Source organism: Hypanus sabinus (genome assembly GCF_030144855.1).
Source record: "Hypanus sabinus isolate sHypSab1 chromosome X2 unlocalized genomic scaffold, sHypSab1.hap1 SUPER_X2_unloc_13, whole genome shotgun sequence".
Lineage (NCBI taxonomy): Eukaryota > Metazoa > Chordata > Chondrichthyes > Myliobatiformes > Dasyatidae > Hypanus > Hypanus sabinus.
In genome coordinates this window covers 570243-585693 of record NW_026778983.1, presented here as the reverse complement: position 1 = coordinate 585693, position 15451 = coordinate 570243, and the positions used below count along the sequence as shown (strand labels likewise).

At 53.2% G+C, this 15451-nt stretch overlaps 1 protein-coding gene across 4 annotated transcripts in view; it reads right to left on the bottom strand.

Moving 5' to 3' along the window:
- Window positions 1–347: 347 nt before the first annotated feature.
- Window positions 348–15451, bottom strand: part of nkapd1 (NKAP domain containing 1) — a 43603-nt gene continuing 28499 nt past the window's right edge. For all 4 annotated transcript variants that reach the window (XM_059957960.1, XM_059957961.1, XM_059957958.1 and 1 more), the window contains 2 exons: window positions 7183–7236; window positions 348–5084 (listed from right to left, as the gene is read on the bottom strand). In XM_059957960.1, the coding sequence (XP_059813943.1) occupies window positions 4580–5084; window positions 7183–7236 (559 nt within the window). In that variant the 3' untranslated portion in view covers window positions 348–4579. The remainder of the gene's footprint in view (window positions 5085–7182; window positions 7237–15451) is intronic.

The following is a 15451-nucleotide window of genomic DNA, read 5'->3' as shown; positions in this document are numbered from 1 at the left end:
GTGGAAGTGAATACAATAGGGTCCTTTCAGAGCTCAGTCAAATAGAGGGCGGTGCGGTAGGGAAATCACAGGCAGTCTCCGGAGCGGGTCACATGGTCAGCACGACATTGTGGGCCGAAGGGCCTGCGATGGGCCGCGGATTTCTGTGTGATTGCAGATTGCCTTTTGCACACTGGCCTGTTAGGTACAGTCTTTCATCGACCCTGTTGCGAGTTCTTTAGTGTCCCCGAGTACACATGTAACTTTCAGCTGTCAGGGTTAGACAAGCACTGTGATAATAAATTCACTTCAAACTTCGCCAGTTGTGGGTGCAACAGAGAGAACAACAGCCTGCTGAGATATTTAAGCAATATAAACATAGTTTAATATTCTGAAGATCAAATACAAAATGGATCTCTTGGGGGGTGGGGGGGGGGGGAACTTCTTGTCACTTAGCAACACGGGAAAAGACAACACCGATAGGTATTGGTAGGCGGGTCTTGCTGGGGCAGTGCTGCCTCACCTTCCCGGCGGCTCAACGGCATCACGCACGAATTCATCAGAAGTTTTATGCAAGACTACCTCAGGGATACATGTGCAACGCCGGACGTGCAACGCGAGTGGATTTGCTGTTCAGACTTGGGTCCCGTCCCCTCACGCTAACTCACAGCACGGATGCAAATACTGCAAAGTCCGAAATCTTTGGCTCCAAGTGTTTCGGATAAAGGGGGTGCTCGCCCTGTGTTTGTTGTGACCTTGCTGCATAAAAAACTGAAGGTTAAGCCGCAGCAGCTGGACTCGAAGCAGGGGGGAGTCTAGACTTTCAAGGATAACTGCTTACCAGAATGTAAGATTCAGGATTTATCGCCTGGCCTTTCAGAGCTGCAAATATTTACCAATAAATATAGTATCGGTCGGTAAGAAAGTGCGATGCAAGGACGCTGTCGAAACGCGGGTAACACTGTTCAGGTGGGGGCCTGAGGTTTATACAGAGAACGTCATCGAAATTCTCTCGGCTGCTCCCGGTCAAAGAAAATGTCACGTTTTAAAATTCCACTTCAACTTCATGATCGAAGATCTCCCAAAATTAAACTCAGCAAAGTTTGGGGTTCTCACTCAACCGGGTCACTTTTGAAAGGCGGGTCACCGGCGCCTCAAAGCCGGTCGCTCCGGGCAGACGGGGGTTCGTCAGCTCACCCGGGGAAGGGAGAACTCTGATCTCAAACCTCCGCTGTTACCCGCTTGCGGGGGAGAGGAGCCCGCGGGGGAAAAATCCGGAGCTGGAGTCCCTGAGGCAGTTCGACGCTGACCTGCAACTCTTGCGACGCCGCCGGTGCCGGACCGTATCGGCCTCCGCCGTTCCTCTGGGTTTCGTCGGCTGCGTGGCGAGGGGGAGCCTGATACACGGGGTAACACTCACTCTCCGTATCGTACTGCCCTGGCCTGCATATCTAGACAGCCAGGACACAATTCCCATGATCAAACTCGACCAACGTGCGGCCTCCTCACTTTGGAATAGGGAATCAGGAACGTGAGGGAAGGGGCTTTAAATTGACTGAAAAGCCTGCTCCCTCGGTGGCTGAGGGCTGCCACGATCCCGTCAACAAACCCCAGAGCAGGAGCTGACAACTCCCGAGGCGTTAAGCTAGCGTAGCGATTCACTGCTCCGGGATCAGGCTGGGACTAACTCGGGGTTATCACTGGCCTGGCACCGCTAGGAAGGGGGAGCCCCCGCAGTTGCAGGGGGAGTGTGTGTGCCAACTCCCGAGACGGGGAGCAGGAACTGAAATCAGATCACTGCTGCCCCAACGGCTGTCTGCCCGACTGGGAGGCAGTTGGCGTCAGTGGAACCGGGCCCAACTGTATCTCACCCCGATCTCTAAATAAAATAAACGTTTAACTGATCTGCACAGAGTCTCCTTTGCTGGAAAATCCGACTGACTGCACCTGATGGATCCACATGAAGGAACGCAGTCGTGGATTTGAGCCTGAGCCTACAACCCCCCCCCCCCCCCCCCACAGTCCCCGCCAACAGCCGAGACTACGGATTAAGTGGCTTCGTGGCCAAGTTTGAGGACGACACCAAGACAGGCGGAGTTAGCAGCAAGTGTTGAAGAGACGGAAAGGTTGCAGAGAGTTTAGGGGAGCGGGCAAAGAAATGGCAGATGAGATACAATGTTGAGAAATGTACGGTTGCACATCTCGGAAGAAGAAACAATCAGGCAGATTATTATTTAGATGGGGAGAAAATTCAAAACTCAGAAGTGCAAAGGGACTTGGGGGTCCTCGTGCGGGATACCCTAAAGGTTAATCACCGGGGAAGCGAATGCTATGTTGGCATTCGTTTCGAGAGGGATAGCGGATAAGAATAAGGAGGTGCTGATGAGGCTCTATGGGGCACTGGTGAGACCCCATTTGGAATCTGTGTGCAGTTTTGGGCCCCCTATCTTAGAAAGGATGTGCTGATGTTGGAGAGAGTTCAGAGAAGATTCACGAGGATGATTCCTGGAATGCAGGGGAGCGTTTGTCGGCTCTTGGACCGTAATTCATTAGAGTACAGAAGAATGAGAGGGGATTTCATAGAGACATTTAGAATGGTGAAAGGGTTGGACAGAGTAGATGTAGTTTGGTGGGTGAGTCCAGGACAAGAGGTCACAGTCTGAGAATTAGAGGGTACCCATTTAAAATAGAGACGAGGAGAAATTCTTTTTGACCCAGAGGGTCTTGGATTTATGGAATTCGTTGCCACTTACAGCTGTGGGGGCCCGATCATTGAGGGCGTTTAAGATTGACAGGCATCTGATTAGTCAGGGTATCAAGGGATATGGGGAAAAAGCCAGAAATTGGAACCAGACGGGAGAATAGTTTAGCTCATGGTGGAGTGCTGGAGCAGACTCGATGGGCTGAATGGCCTACTACTTTGTCTTGTGAAGTTAAAATCACGCCATTTTGCCTTGGATATACATTTTTTAAGCAAAGCGCTCCCCGGCATTCACCACCTCACCAGCTTTTGCCCTGGGGGAAGTCAGTGGATTTCGCAAAGAATACGTAAAGACCAGGAACAAAATCCGGAGCAATTAAGTCGGGAAAAGTCAGTCGCTAAAAATTAATCAAATGAGATGGGGGGGGTGAGGGGAAGGCAGCAACTAAACAGTTTCTACTGTACGTCTACTCATGGGAGCAATTCAGGGGGCTTTGAGCTTTGATATTGACACAAGCAAGCCCTTCTGGTCCAGGGCACACCAAGGGCTTCAGAAGCAGAAATTCACACTCACAGACGACAGGTGATTTCAGCCCGACCAGCAACCAACATGCCGCGCTCCATCAGTCTGCAGCGGTGACACACACCAGACACTGGAGGAACTCAGCAGGCCAGGCAGCCTCTCTGGGAAAGAGAAAACAGTCAACGTTCATCAAGACACGCCCCGCTGGAGGGTCTCAGCCAGAAACATCGACTGTCTACACTTTCCCAGAGAGGCTGCCTGTCCTGCTGAGTTCCTCCAGTGTGAATCTGTGCGTGTCTCTGGGTCCCCTCCTCCTTCCCACTCTCCTCTCCTATCAGAATCCTTCCTCTCCAGCCCTTTACCTTTCCCACCCGTCACCTCTCCCTGGTGTCCCTCCTCCTTCCCTTTCTCCCACGGCCCACTCTCCTCTCCTGTCAGATTCCTTCCTCTCCAGCCCTTTACCTTTCCCATCCCACCCGACTTCACCTATCTTGACCTCTTCCCCTCACCCCCCCCCCCATCTTCCCCCTTCCTATCCGAAACAGCGCCTGTCTTTTTTTGAAAGTTTCCTCCGGTGCTGACTGACCTGCTGAGCTCTGAGCCCCCCCCACCAGGATTTTGAGAGTGCATCGCTCTGGACCCCAGTGGGCCCGGAGGAAGACGAGCCGGATCACGTTTGCTTCCGGCTGCGCGTAGGCAAAAGCTGAGGCACTGTTTGAGGCCGACGTCCCTCAGGGACTTGGGCTACACGCATACCTAACCCGTGTCCGTGTGGGTTTTCCTTTTGACTGTATCGTGATTGTGCGTGCTGTGAGTGACTGCTGGCTCCGCGGTTTGGACCCGGCAAACGCCGTTTCGTTTGGCTGCATTCCTGCGCGCGAACTCTAAATCGCAGGGTGGGCGCTCGCTGGACGCGGTTTCACTTCGCACGTCTCCTCGGGGGGGGGGGGGTGGGGGCGGCAAGCGTACTTAAATCGGCCGGCAGCTGGCGGAATTACAGGTTCACACAGGAGACGATGGGGGGGGTGGGGGAGAATAGCCGCACGTTGGTCTTGTTAAAGACAGACCCTCGCCCCTCCCGGCGGACGTGTGGCACCTCTGCTTCGAAGGGCCGAGGTGTACAGGGGCCGCCGTTTGCCCAGCCTTGCCACGGCCGCGGTCCGGCAGCCGGGAGGCCAGCAAGTTGAACGCTGCTTTGCGCGAGTCCCAACCCCCCACCCGCCCCCTCCTCTTACGCTCCACGTCGAATCGCTCCGTGAGCGGGGTTCGGGGAGAGGCGGCAGCCGCCCGAGAGCCCTGGGCGGCGCCGGCTCCTCGCTGTTTTCAGTCCGCGAGGTCTCTCGGCCGCCAGGAGGAGGACGGCAGGCCGGGGTCGCCTAATTCAAGTCGTCGTCTCCGCTGTCGTCTGAAGTGTCGTTCCGAGCGAGCTTCCAGTTCCGGTGCCGCCTCCTGCCGCCCTCCGCCTCCTCGTCAGCCCCTCCCTTGGGAGCGCTCCTCCGGCGCTTCCCCCTCCTCCTCTTGCCCAGCCGGCTCCCCGCGTCGCTTTCGTCCCCGCTACTCGAGTCGGAGGCTCGGCCGGGCGACGAGCTGCTCTCGCCGGAGCCCAGGGGTGGCTCCTTCGACTTCCTGGCCTCCTTCCGCCGCCGCTTCTTCTTGGCCTTCGCCCTGCTCCTGCGGTCGGAGTCCTCCTCCTCCTCCTCGCTGGAGGACCCGCCGCACTGCAGGCTCTTCTTCCGCCGCAGCTTCTTCCTCGACTTCTTCTTGCGTTTCTTCTTGCTGGCTTTACTCGACCGCTTGCGCTTCCGCGGCGCGGACTTCGGGGGCTTCGCGGGCGCGGGCTTTGCCCCGTTGGCCGGGAGCTCCTCGCTGTCACTTCGGTCACTGCGGATTTAAAGTAAAGACGGGTCAATTTTTTTTAATTTTTAAAGCAGAGGACTCGCCGGCCCACAATGCTGTGCGCAAATTCAACCCACCCCTTCCCCTCCATTCTTCTTTCATCCATGTGCCCGTCTAAGAGTTTATTTAATGCCCCTAATGTATCTGCCCCACAAATAAGGGAGAAGGCACAGCCTCCTCAAGGACCCGGCGAGCTGGCACTGTCATGGCTACGCTCACAGCCATCCGACCGTGGCGCCCACTACTGGGTGATATTCATACTGCAACGACGTGAGCCCTGTAAATATCTAACCCTTTGGAAGCCTGAATTTCAAATTTACACTGTGATTCAGAGCACGTTCCCTCTCCAGCATAGCAGTTCTACGATAGGAAACGGTTCCAGAGTCTCAGAGACCACGTGCTGCTGTAGGTCCCCATAACCAGAAACATCTTTGGAAAAAAAAACATCATCGCCGTGCACCGCGTCGTATGACGTGGGCGATTGTGGCCTTCCTGTGAGCATGATTGCTCTTGGCAAATTTTTCTGCAGCAGTGCTTTGTGCCGTCGCTGCCTTCCGGGCAGTGTGTGTGTGACCACCCCCCCAGCCCATTACCGATACTCTTCAGGGACCATCCGCAGTGGCATCACCGGCTGCTCGTACGACCGTCCACCGCCTGCTCCCGCGGCTTCACGTGACCCTGATCGGGGGGCTAAGCAGGTGCTACACCTCGCCCAAGGGTGACCTGCAGGCCGGCGGAGGGAAGGAGCGCCTTACACCTCCTTCGGTAGCGACCTATCTCCACCTGAGCATTCCCCCCCTCGCCACCAAAACCCCAAAAAAGCTGCCGTTATTTTAAACACAAGGGATTTTAAACACAGGTGCTCGAAATCGAAAGCAACACACACAAAATGCTGGAGGAACTCAGATCAGACAACGAACATCATCAAAGACCCCCACCGTCCAGGCCATGCTCCCTTCTCACTTCAGAAAGGTGGTCCTGCACTACCAGCTTTAGGAACAGGTGCTATAGTACTGTGTAAATGTCTCAGGCACATATATAGAGCTAGGGAGCCTAAGACTTCTGCACCGTAGTAATACATTGTACTGTACTGCTGTCGCAAAAAAAAACTAATTTCACGACATTAGACAAATTGGTCTAAATTTATGATAATTATTATTAAAGGCAAAATAATTGATTGTGTAATTACTCACTCCCTTCAAGTCAGTATTTAGTCGATGCACCTTTGGCAGCAATTACAGCCTCGAGTCTGTGTGGAGAGGTCTCTGCCAGCTTTGTGCGTCTGGACACTGCAATTTTTCCCCCATTCTCCTTTACAAAACTGCTCAAGCTTTGTTAGATCACATGGGGAACAGCCCTTTTCAAGTCCAGCCACAAATTCTCAATTGGATTGAGGTCTGGACTCTGACTTGGCCACCCCGGGGCATTAACTTGATTGTTTTTTAGCCATTCCTGTGTAGATTTGGCTCTGTGTTTGGGGTCACTGTCTTGCTGGAAAACAATTCTTCTCCCAAGTCACAGTTCTCTTGCAGACTGCATCACGTTTTCCGCCAGGATTTCCCTGTATTTTGCTGCATTCGTTTTACCCCCTACCTTCACAAGCCTTCCAGGGCCTGTTGAAGTGAAACATCCCCACAGCATGACGCAGCCACCACCATGCTTCACGGTAGGGATGGTGTGTTTTTGATGATGTGCGGTGTTTGGCTTATGCCATACATAGCATTTAGCCTGACGGCCAAGAAGCTCAATTTTGGTTTCCTCAGAGCACAGACCCTTCCTCCCACTGAGGATTTCTAACATCTGCAGAAGAGATTTTCAAGCTTCCAGTCCTCTTCCGGATGGAACTGGGGTTACATCAAATCGTCTGGTATCACCTCCGTGACCACGTGGGTCTCCGCCGGGAGTCCCGGTTTCCTCCCACGTTCCGACAACGCCCTTGTTAGAAGGTTAACAGGTCACTGGGGGGGGGGGGGGTTACTGGGCGGTGGGGCTTGGTGGGCCGAACGAGACCCGAGTACACACTTCATCTCTGAATAATTAAAATTTTAAATATCTAATGACACAATTGTGCTTTGAAACTCACCCTTCAGATTCAAACTCCTCCGGGTAAAGTTCCTTGTAGCCGCTGTGACCCCACCTAAACGAAAAGAAAAAGCAGAAAGGACAGTTTTAAACCTTCCCGACCGAGAGCAGCAAGACTTTTAGTGAGAGAATTTCACACCAGCGAAGGTTGTTTATTTTGGTCTGGCCAGTGGCCGATATGCCATGCACCATCGGTCCACAGGGACTTGGCAACACCTCATACTCTGTCTGGGTAGGGTCCAACCTGATGGCACGACATCGATTTCTCTGACTTCTGGTAGTCGTATACCCTCCCCTTCCCTCTTCTTCCGTTCGCACTCTTCCCCTCACGTGCCCCTCACCTCCCCCTGGTGTCCCTCCTCCTTCCCTTTCTCCCACAGTCCACTCTCCTCTCCTGTCAGATTCCTTCCTCTCCAGCCCTTTACCTCTCCCACCCACCTGGCTTCACCCATCACCTTCTAGCTACCCACTCCCTCCCTCCCACCACCATTCTATTCTGACGTTCTCCCCGTCCCTTCCCGTCCTGCATACAGGGCCTCAGCCCGAACCATTAGCTAGTAATCCTTTTCGCAGATGCTGCCTGACCTGCGGGGCTCTTCCGGCGTTTTGTGAAGAACCCCCAGCGTCTGCAGGGACTCCTTCACTTACACCTTTCCCCGCGGGGAGATCTCCGGACGAGGCTGTGTGCGTCGGACCACACAGAGGCACCCCGTACGGTGACCACCCTCCGGCCGGAGACGCTGCCTGCAGGACGGCACGCGGATCCCGGCGGACGGTGAGGGATCTAGCCCGCCTCTGCCGGGAACTGTGGTGGGCACGGGGACAGGCTCCATCCGGGCAGGGTGCCCGAGCTGTCCTTGGAGAGGGAGCACGCGGGCACGGTGAGGGAATTCCGTGAGCAGTATCGTCGGCTTTATAGACGGTAGCGACCATGCTTTAACTTGAGTACACTTCCCGACTTGTAAACACTGACTCTCTGTACCTTGTTGTGCACATGATGTAGATAAACTTTATCATAGTTTCGTGAAAAGAAAGTCTCTCTGCATCGCGCAGAGAGGCGTGAACGAACGGGAAACCCTGGGCGCGCACCGAACACAGAACAGTGGCGCGCACAAGAACGGGCTCCACAGTCGCTGTGCTGAACGCGACGCCTTCCAAAATTCATCCCGTCTGCCCGCACAGGTTCCAGCTCACTGCCGTTGGCTCGACCTGGTGCATTCCGTCTACCACATCTCCATGAGCAGATTTTCTCCTTTCACTCCACGTTCGGATATCGAAGTCCAGAGACTCAGCGGCCACTCTTCCGTCCACCGGATGACCTGCTCCCTGACGTAAATACCGAACCAGCCAATCACGTGGCAGCAACTCAACGCATAAAAGGACGCCACTACGGTCAAGAGGGTGATCTGTCGTTCAAGCGAAACATCAGAATGGGGGGGAAGAAATGTCAGCTGAGTGACTCTGACCGCTGAACGAGACTGTCGGCGCCAGACGGGGTGGTTTGAGTATCTCAGAAACCGCTGATCTCCTGGGATTTTCACGCACGACGGTCTCTAAGAGTTTACAGAGGATGGTGCGAATGACAGAAATGAAACTTCCGGTGGGTGGGCAGAAACGGCTGGTCAGCGAGAGAGGTCAGAGGGGAAAGGCCAGACTGAGCGGAGGGCGACAGCAACTCGAACAACCAGGCGTGACAACAGCGGCGTGCGGAAGAGCATCTCTGAACGCCCAACGCGTCAGAGCTTGAAGTGGGTGGGCCACAGCAGCAGAGAACACGCACTCACTTTCAGTTTCAACCAGTCTGACCCTGACCAGGCGCTTTCGCCCACACAACTGTTCTTGTTTTACACACAGCTCTCTGTAAACTCCGGAGACTGTCATGTGTGAAAGTCCCAAGAGATCATCAGTTGGTGAGGTACAATCTTCCACCCAATGGTGAGCTGGGGCAATGGCACCGACATGGGGTGATGCCAACAGGCTCGATAAACTGATAGGAAAGACTGGCCCTGTTGTAGGAGTCGAACCGTTCACACCGGAGGCCGTGGTGGAACAAGGGACCCTCCGGAAAATCCCGGCAATTCCGGACGATGTTTCCCACCCTCTGCATGCCACCTTGGCCGAACAGAGGGAGCACTTTCAGTAACAGACTGGGACAACTGCGCTGCTCCAAAGAGCGATAAATGAGGTGAATCTTACCCTCGGCCATCGGGCTCTACAATGTATCAACCTATAGCTAGTGAAAAGATGCCCCCCCACCCTGTTAGAATGCTTGATGTAACTTATTTCTTCAGGGCAGCTTTAGGGACTTCTGCTCCAGATACAGTCGGCCCTCCTTGTCCACGAGGGATTGGTTCCGGGACCCCTCGCGGATACCAAAAAACTCGGATGCTCAAGTCCCTTATTTAACCTGTCTAAGTGCGGAGGACATTAGGACCAGGCGGAACCCCGGACCTTATTTAACCTGTCTCGGTGCGGTGGACATCAGGACCCGGCGGAACCCCGGACCTTATTTAACCTGTCTCAGTGCGGTGGACATCAGGACCCGGCGGAACCCCGGACCTTATTTAACCCGTCTCAGTGCGGTGGACATTAGGACCCGGCGGAACCCCGGACCTTATTTAACCTGTCTCGGTGCGGTGGACATCAGGACCCGGCGGAACCCCGGACCTTATTTAACCCGTCTCAGTGCGGTGGACATTAGACCAGGTGGAACCCCGGACCTTATTTAACCTGTCTCAGTGCGGTGGACATTAGACCAGGCGGAACCCCGGACCTTATTTAACCTGTCTCAGTGCGGTGGACATTAGGACCCGGCGGAACCCCGGACCTTATTTAACCTGTCTCAGTGCGGTGGACATTAGGACCCGGCGGAACCCCGGACCTTATTTAACCTGTCTCAGTGCGGTGGACATTAGGACCCGGCGGAACCCTGGACCTTATTTAACCTGTCTCTGTGCGGTGGACATTAGGACCCGGCGGAACCCCGGACCTTATTTAACCTGTCTCAGTGCGGTGGACATTAGGACCCGGCGGAACCCCGGACCTTATTTAACCTGTCTCAGTGCGGTGGACATTAGGACCCGGCGGAACCCCGGACCTTATTTAACCTGTCTCAGTGCGGTGGACATTAGGACCCGGCGGAACCCTGGACCTTATTTAACCTGTCTCAGTGCGGTGGGCATTAGGACCCGGTGGTGGAGCTCTAAATCCGCAGTGTTTCTGTTCACGAAAATAATCACGATCGCGATTGAAAATAAAGTGGAAGTAATAAAGCGATCGGAAAGAGGTGAAATGCCATTGGTCATTGGAAAAGCGTTAGGCTACAGTCGGTCAACGATCGGAACAATTTTAAAGGAGCATGTGAAAGCCCCTGCCCCGATGAAAGTGACAATTATTACTGAGCCACATTTCTTGTGTTTTATATGGATAGAAAGGTAAAATATATACTATATACTAAGACAAACGTTTGACTAACTGACGCTAAATAATACCGGATGTACCTGTTCCGACTTACTCAGTAAGAGAACTTCCGGTTTTTTCCGATCCCGATTCATGATGACCTACGCGCATCCTCCCGTATACTTTAAATCTTCTCTAGATTACACTGATAATACCTAATACAATGTAAATGCTAAGTAAATAGTTGTTATACTGCATTGCTTAGGGAATAATGACAAGAAAAAAAGTCGAACAACGAGTGCTGGAGAGAGAACGTCCGGGTTTTCCCGATCCGCGGTTGGTGGAGAGCGCGCTCGCAGAAATCGCGGATAAGGAGGGCCGACTGTATTTCCCCTCGGGGTTTAGTCCCAAAGCCTTCCCCGTACGGCCACAAAGCAGCGGAGGCTTGAGATCAGTTCTCCTTTCTCCGAGATGAGCTGCCAACCACAGCCTGACGAGCCCCATCTCCCCGGCGCGACCAGTAACCTGCCTTTGTTCCCTTCTCCCGTCAGTAGGAACTGTTCCGCCGGCTCAGTCACTGAGCCGCACATGAAGGCCGGGAGCTGGGCTCGGTTGTCAGAGGCTGTTTGAGAGGCACGCCATAGCTGACTGCATGCGACAGCGGCTGCACCCCAGTACACCACTTCGACTGGGGAGGGTAGCCGGCAGGCCCCAGTGAGATGGGGCCTGGCCTAGTTTGTGAAGTGGTGACCCGGGGGGGATGAGGCCCGACGGCCGGGGAGGTGGCTCTGCCGCGCTCCGTGGAGAGCGAAAGGTGTAACAAGGCACGAGACACTCAAAGCAACTGCGCAGGTTGACTCTGTGGTTAAGAAGGTGTATTGGCCTTCATCAATCGTGGAATTGAATTTAGGAGCTGAGAGGTAATGTTGCAGTTATACAGGACCCTGGTCAGACCCCACCTGGAGTACTGTGCTCAGTTCTGGTCGCCTCACTACAGGAAGGATGTGGATACTATAGTGAGAGTGCGGAGGAGATTTACAGGGATGCTGCCTGGATTGGGGAGAATGCCTTATGAGAATAGGCTGAGTGAACTCGGCCTTTTCTCCTTGGAGCGACGGAGGATGAGAGGTGACCTGATAGAGGTGTACAAGATGATGAGAGGCATTGATCGTGTGGATAGTCAGAGGCTTTTTCCCAGATCTGAACTGGCTAACATGAGAGGACACAGGTTTAAGGTGCTGGGGAGTAGGTACAGAGGAGATGTCAGGGGTAAGTTTTTCACTCAGAGAGTGGTGAGTGCGTGGAATGGGCTGCCGGTGACGGTGGTGGAGGCGGATACGACAGGGTCTTTTTTTTTAATAAATTATTCTCTTAACCTCAGATCCACTGATGTCTGCAGGGTCCTGAAGGAAGATTACTCGATAGGGTCTTTTAAGAGACTCCTGGACGGGTACAGTATATGGAGCTCAGAAAAATAGAGGGCTATGGGTAACCCGAGGTAATTTCTCAGGTAGGGACATGCTCGGCACAGCTTTGTGGGCTGAAGGGCCCGTATCGCGCTGCAGGTTTTCTATGTTTCAAAGACGACATGCTGGCCCACTGCGACAAAGGAAGAGCCCAGTTTGTGACGCCCGTTCGTACCACCGGACCAGGACTTCTGCGGTCGAGAGAGTGGAACTGCCCCAGTGCAACAGCTTTCCCACCGCACAGGTTGGATGTGACGGACAGCATCCACAGACTGAAGTGAAACAAATATAACGACCATAACTTAAGAAGTTTGAGACGTGTGGGAGAGTTATTAAAAAGTGGACAGGCCACCGCACTGGAGCAGTTCCACTCTCGTGACCTCAGGACCCCGGGTCCGGAGCGTTACGAACAAACGTCAGATTCCTCGGTCGCAGTGGATGACCCCGACGTCTCCTGTGCCTCGTCAGACCCTTCGCTCTCCCCGGAGCGCGGCAGGACCACCTCCCTGGCCGTCGGATCTCACCGGAGATCTCAACCCCCCCCCACCCCCAGGTGTAACTTCACACGCTAGGACGGGCATGTCTCCGTCTCACCGGGGTACGAGACTCGCCGGCTACTCTCACCCGGAGCGGTGTATAGGAGTGAGGCCGCTGCCACATGTGAAAATGAAACACGGAGCAATCCTGGGCCCAGCACGTATCTACAGATATGAAGACAGCACGAGAGTGTCTCTACTTCCTTACAGGTTTGCGAAGACTCAGCATGATACCTGAAACTTTGACAAACTTCTACAGATGTGTACGGAGAATATAATGACTGGTTGCAGCACTGCCTGGTTTGGAAACACCACTGCCCTGGAACAGAAAATCCGACAAAAAGTAGTGGATATGACCCAGTCAATCACGGGTAAATTCTCCCCACCGTTGAGCACACCTACTCAAAGTGATATTGCAAGCAAGCAGTGTCCACCTTCAGGGACGACTACCACCCAGGGCACGCTCTCTTCTCACTGCTGCCATCATGGAGGTGGCACAGGAGCCTTAGGACCCACACCACCAGGTTCAGGAACAGTTATTACCCCTCAACCATCAGGAAGGAGGTACAGGAACCCCAGGACCCACACCACCAGGTTCAGGAACAGTTATTACCCCTCAACCATCAGGAAGGAGGTACAGGAGCCTCAGGACCCACACCACCAGGTTCAGGGACAGTTATCACCCCTCAACCGTCAGGAAGGAGGTACAGGAGCCTCAGAACCCACACCACCAGGTTCAGGGACAGTTATTACCCCTCAACCATCAGGAAGGAGGTACAGGAGCCTCAGGACCCACACCACCAGGTTCAGGGACAGTTATTACCCCTCAGCCGTCAGGAAGGAGGTACAGGAGCCTCAGGACCCACACCACCAGGTTCAGGGACAGTTATCACCCCTCAACCATCAGGAAGGAGGTACAGGAGCCTCAGGACCCACACCACCAGGTTCAGGGACAGTTATCACCCCTCAACCATCAGGAAGGAGGTACAGGAGCCTCAGGACCCACACCACCAGGTTCAGGGACAGTTATTACCCCTCAAACATCAGAAAGGAGGTACTGGAGCCTCGGGAAATTGGGTTTCGTTACAGTCACACCAACCAAGAATAGTGTAGAAATATAGCAATATAAAACCATAAATAATTCAATAATAATATGTTAATCGTGCCAAGTGGAAATAAGTCCATTGGCTTATTGGCCAATTGCCAATTGGCTCAGGGTGTCTGACACTCCGAGGGAGGAGTTGTAAAGTTTGATGGCCACAGGCAGGAATGACTTCCTATGACGCTCAATGTTACATCTCGGTGGAATGAGTCTCTGGCTGAATGTACTCCTGTGCCTAACCAGTACGTTATGGAGTGGATGGGAGTCATTGTCCAAGATGGCATGCAACTTGGACAGCATCCTCTTTTCAGACACCACCGTCAGCGAGTCCAGTTCCACCCCCACAACATCACTGGCCTTACGAATGAGTTTGTTGATTCTGTTGATGTCTGCTACCCTCAGCCTGCTGCCCCAGCACACAACAGCAAACATGACAGCACTGGCCACCACAGACTCGTAGAACATGCTCAGCATCGTCCGGCAACCGCCTCCGGTCCTTTTCATAACACACAATCCCCTAAGTAGGCTCAACGGCAAACTGCCCTAAAAAGCCACCTCTTCGGCATTCAACAAACTCACTCTCTTGAAATCCGTTACCACCCTGATTTTCCCCAATCGACCTGCATATGGAAACCCCCATGACTTCCATAACATTGCCCTTTTGACACGTCCTGTCTATTTCCCGTTGTATTCGGTAGTCAACATCCCAGCTACCGCTGGGAGGCCTGTACATAACTGCCATCTGGGTCCTTTTCCCCCTTGCAGTTTCTGAACTCAACCCACAAGGATTCACCACCTTCCAATCCTATGTCACATCTTTCTACTGATTTGATGCCATTATTTTTTTTTACCAGCAGAGCCATGCCACCACCTCTGCCTATCCCTCCGATAAACCAACAACCTTGGACGCTCAACCATCCTTCAGCCACGATTCAGTGATGGCCACAACATCATAGCTGGCGATCTGCAACAGTGCAACAGGATCACCCACCTTTTATTCACTCTGAGTAACATTCGATGTCACACTTTGAGTGCTGTGTTTGCTAGCCTTTGTGATTCTGTACCCCAGTGCTATCGACTGTACTTCTTCAGAAGGCTGGCGTCATTCAATGTTTGTACTGAGATACTGAAGATGTTCTATCGGTCAGTTGTGGAGAGCGCCCTCCTCTTTGTGGTGGCGTGCTGGGGAGGCAGCATTAAGAAGAGGGACGCCTCACGTCTTAATAAGCTGGTAAGGAAGGCGGGCTCTGTCGTGGGCACAGAACTGGAGAGTATGACATCGGTGGCAGAGCGGAGGGCGCTGAGTAGGCTACGGTGAATCATGGAAAACCCTGAACATCCTCTGCACAGCACCATCCAGAGACAGAGAAGCAGCTTCAGCAGCAGCTTGCTGTCAATGCAATGCTCCTCAGACAGGATGAAGAGATCATTACTCCCCAACGCCATTCGGCTCTACAATTCAACCACCAGGGGCAAGACATGTTAAAGTGCCGGGGTTAGGACTGAGCATAAGCTACCACTCAATGCACTTTAGTGACTATTTAAGAACTTTTTAAAAGCTATTTATTAAAGCTTTTTGGGAGGGTGATTTTAGATGCATATCATATTTATATTGAGTTAAATACTTATGTAATTAGTTTTGCTACAATAAGTGTATGGGACACTGGAAAAATGTTAAATTTCCCCTTGGGGATGAATAAAGTATTTATCTATCTATCTAATGCACCGATACTCACCCTGCAGGCTGTAATTTTGCCCTATCACCTG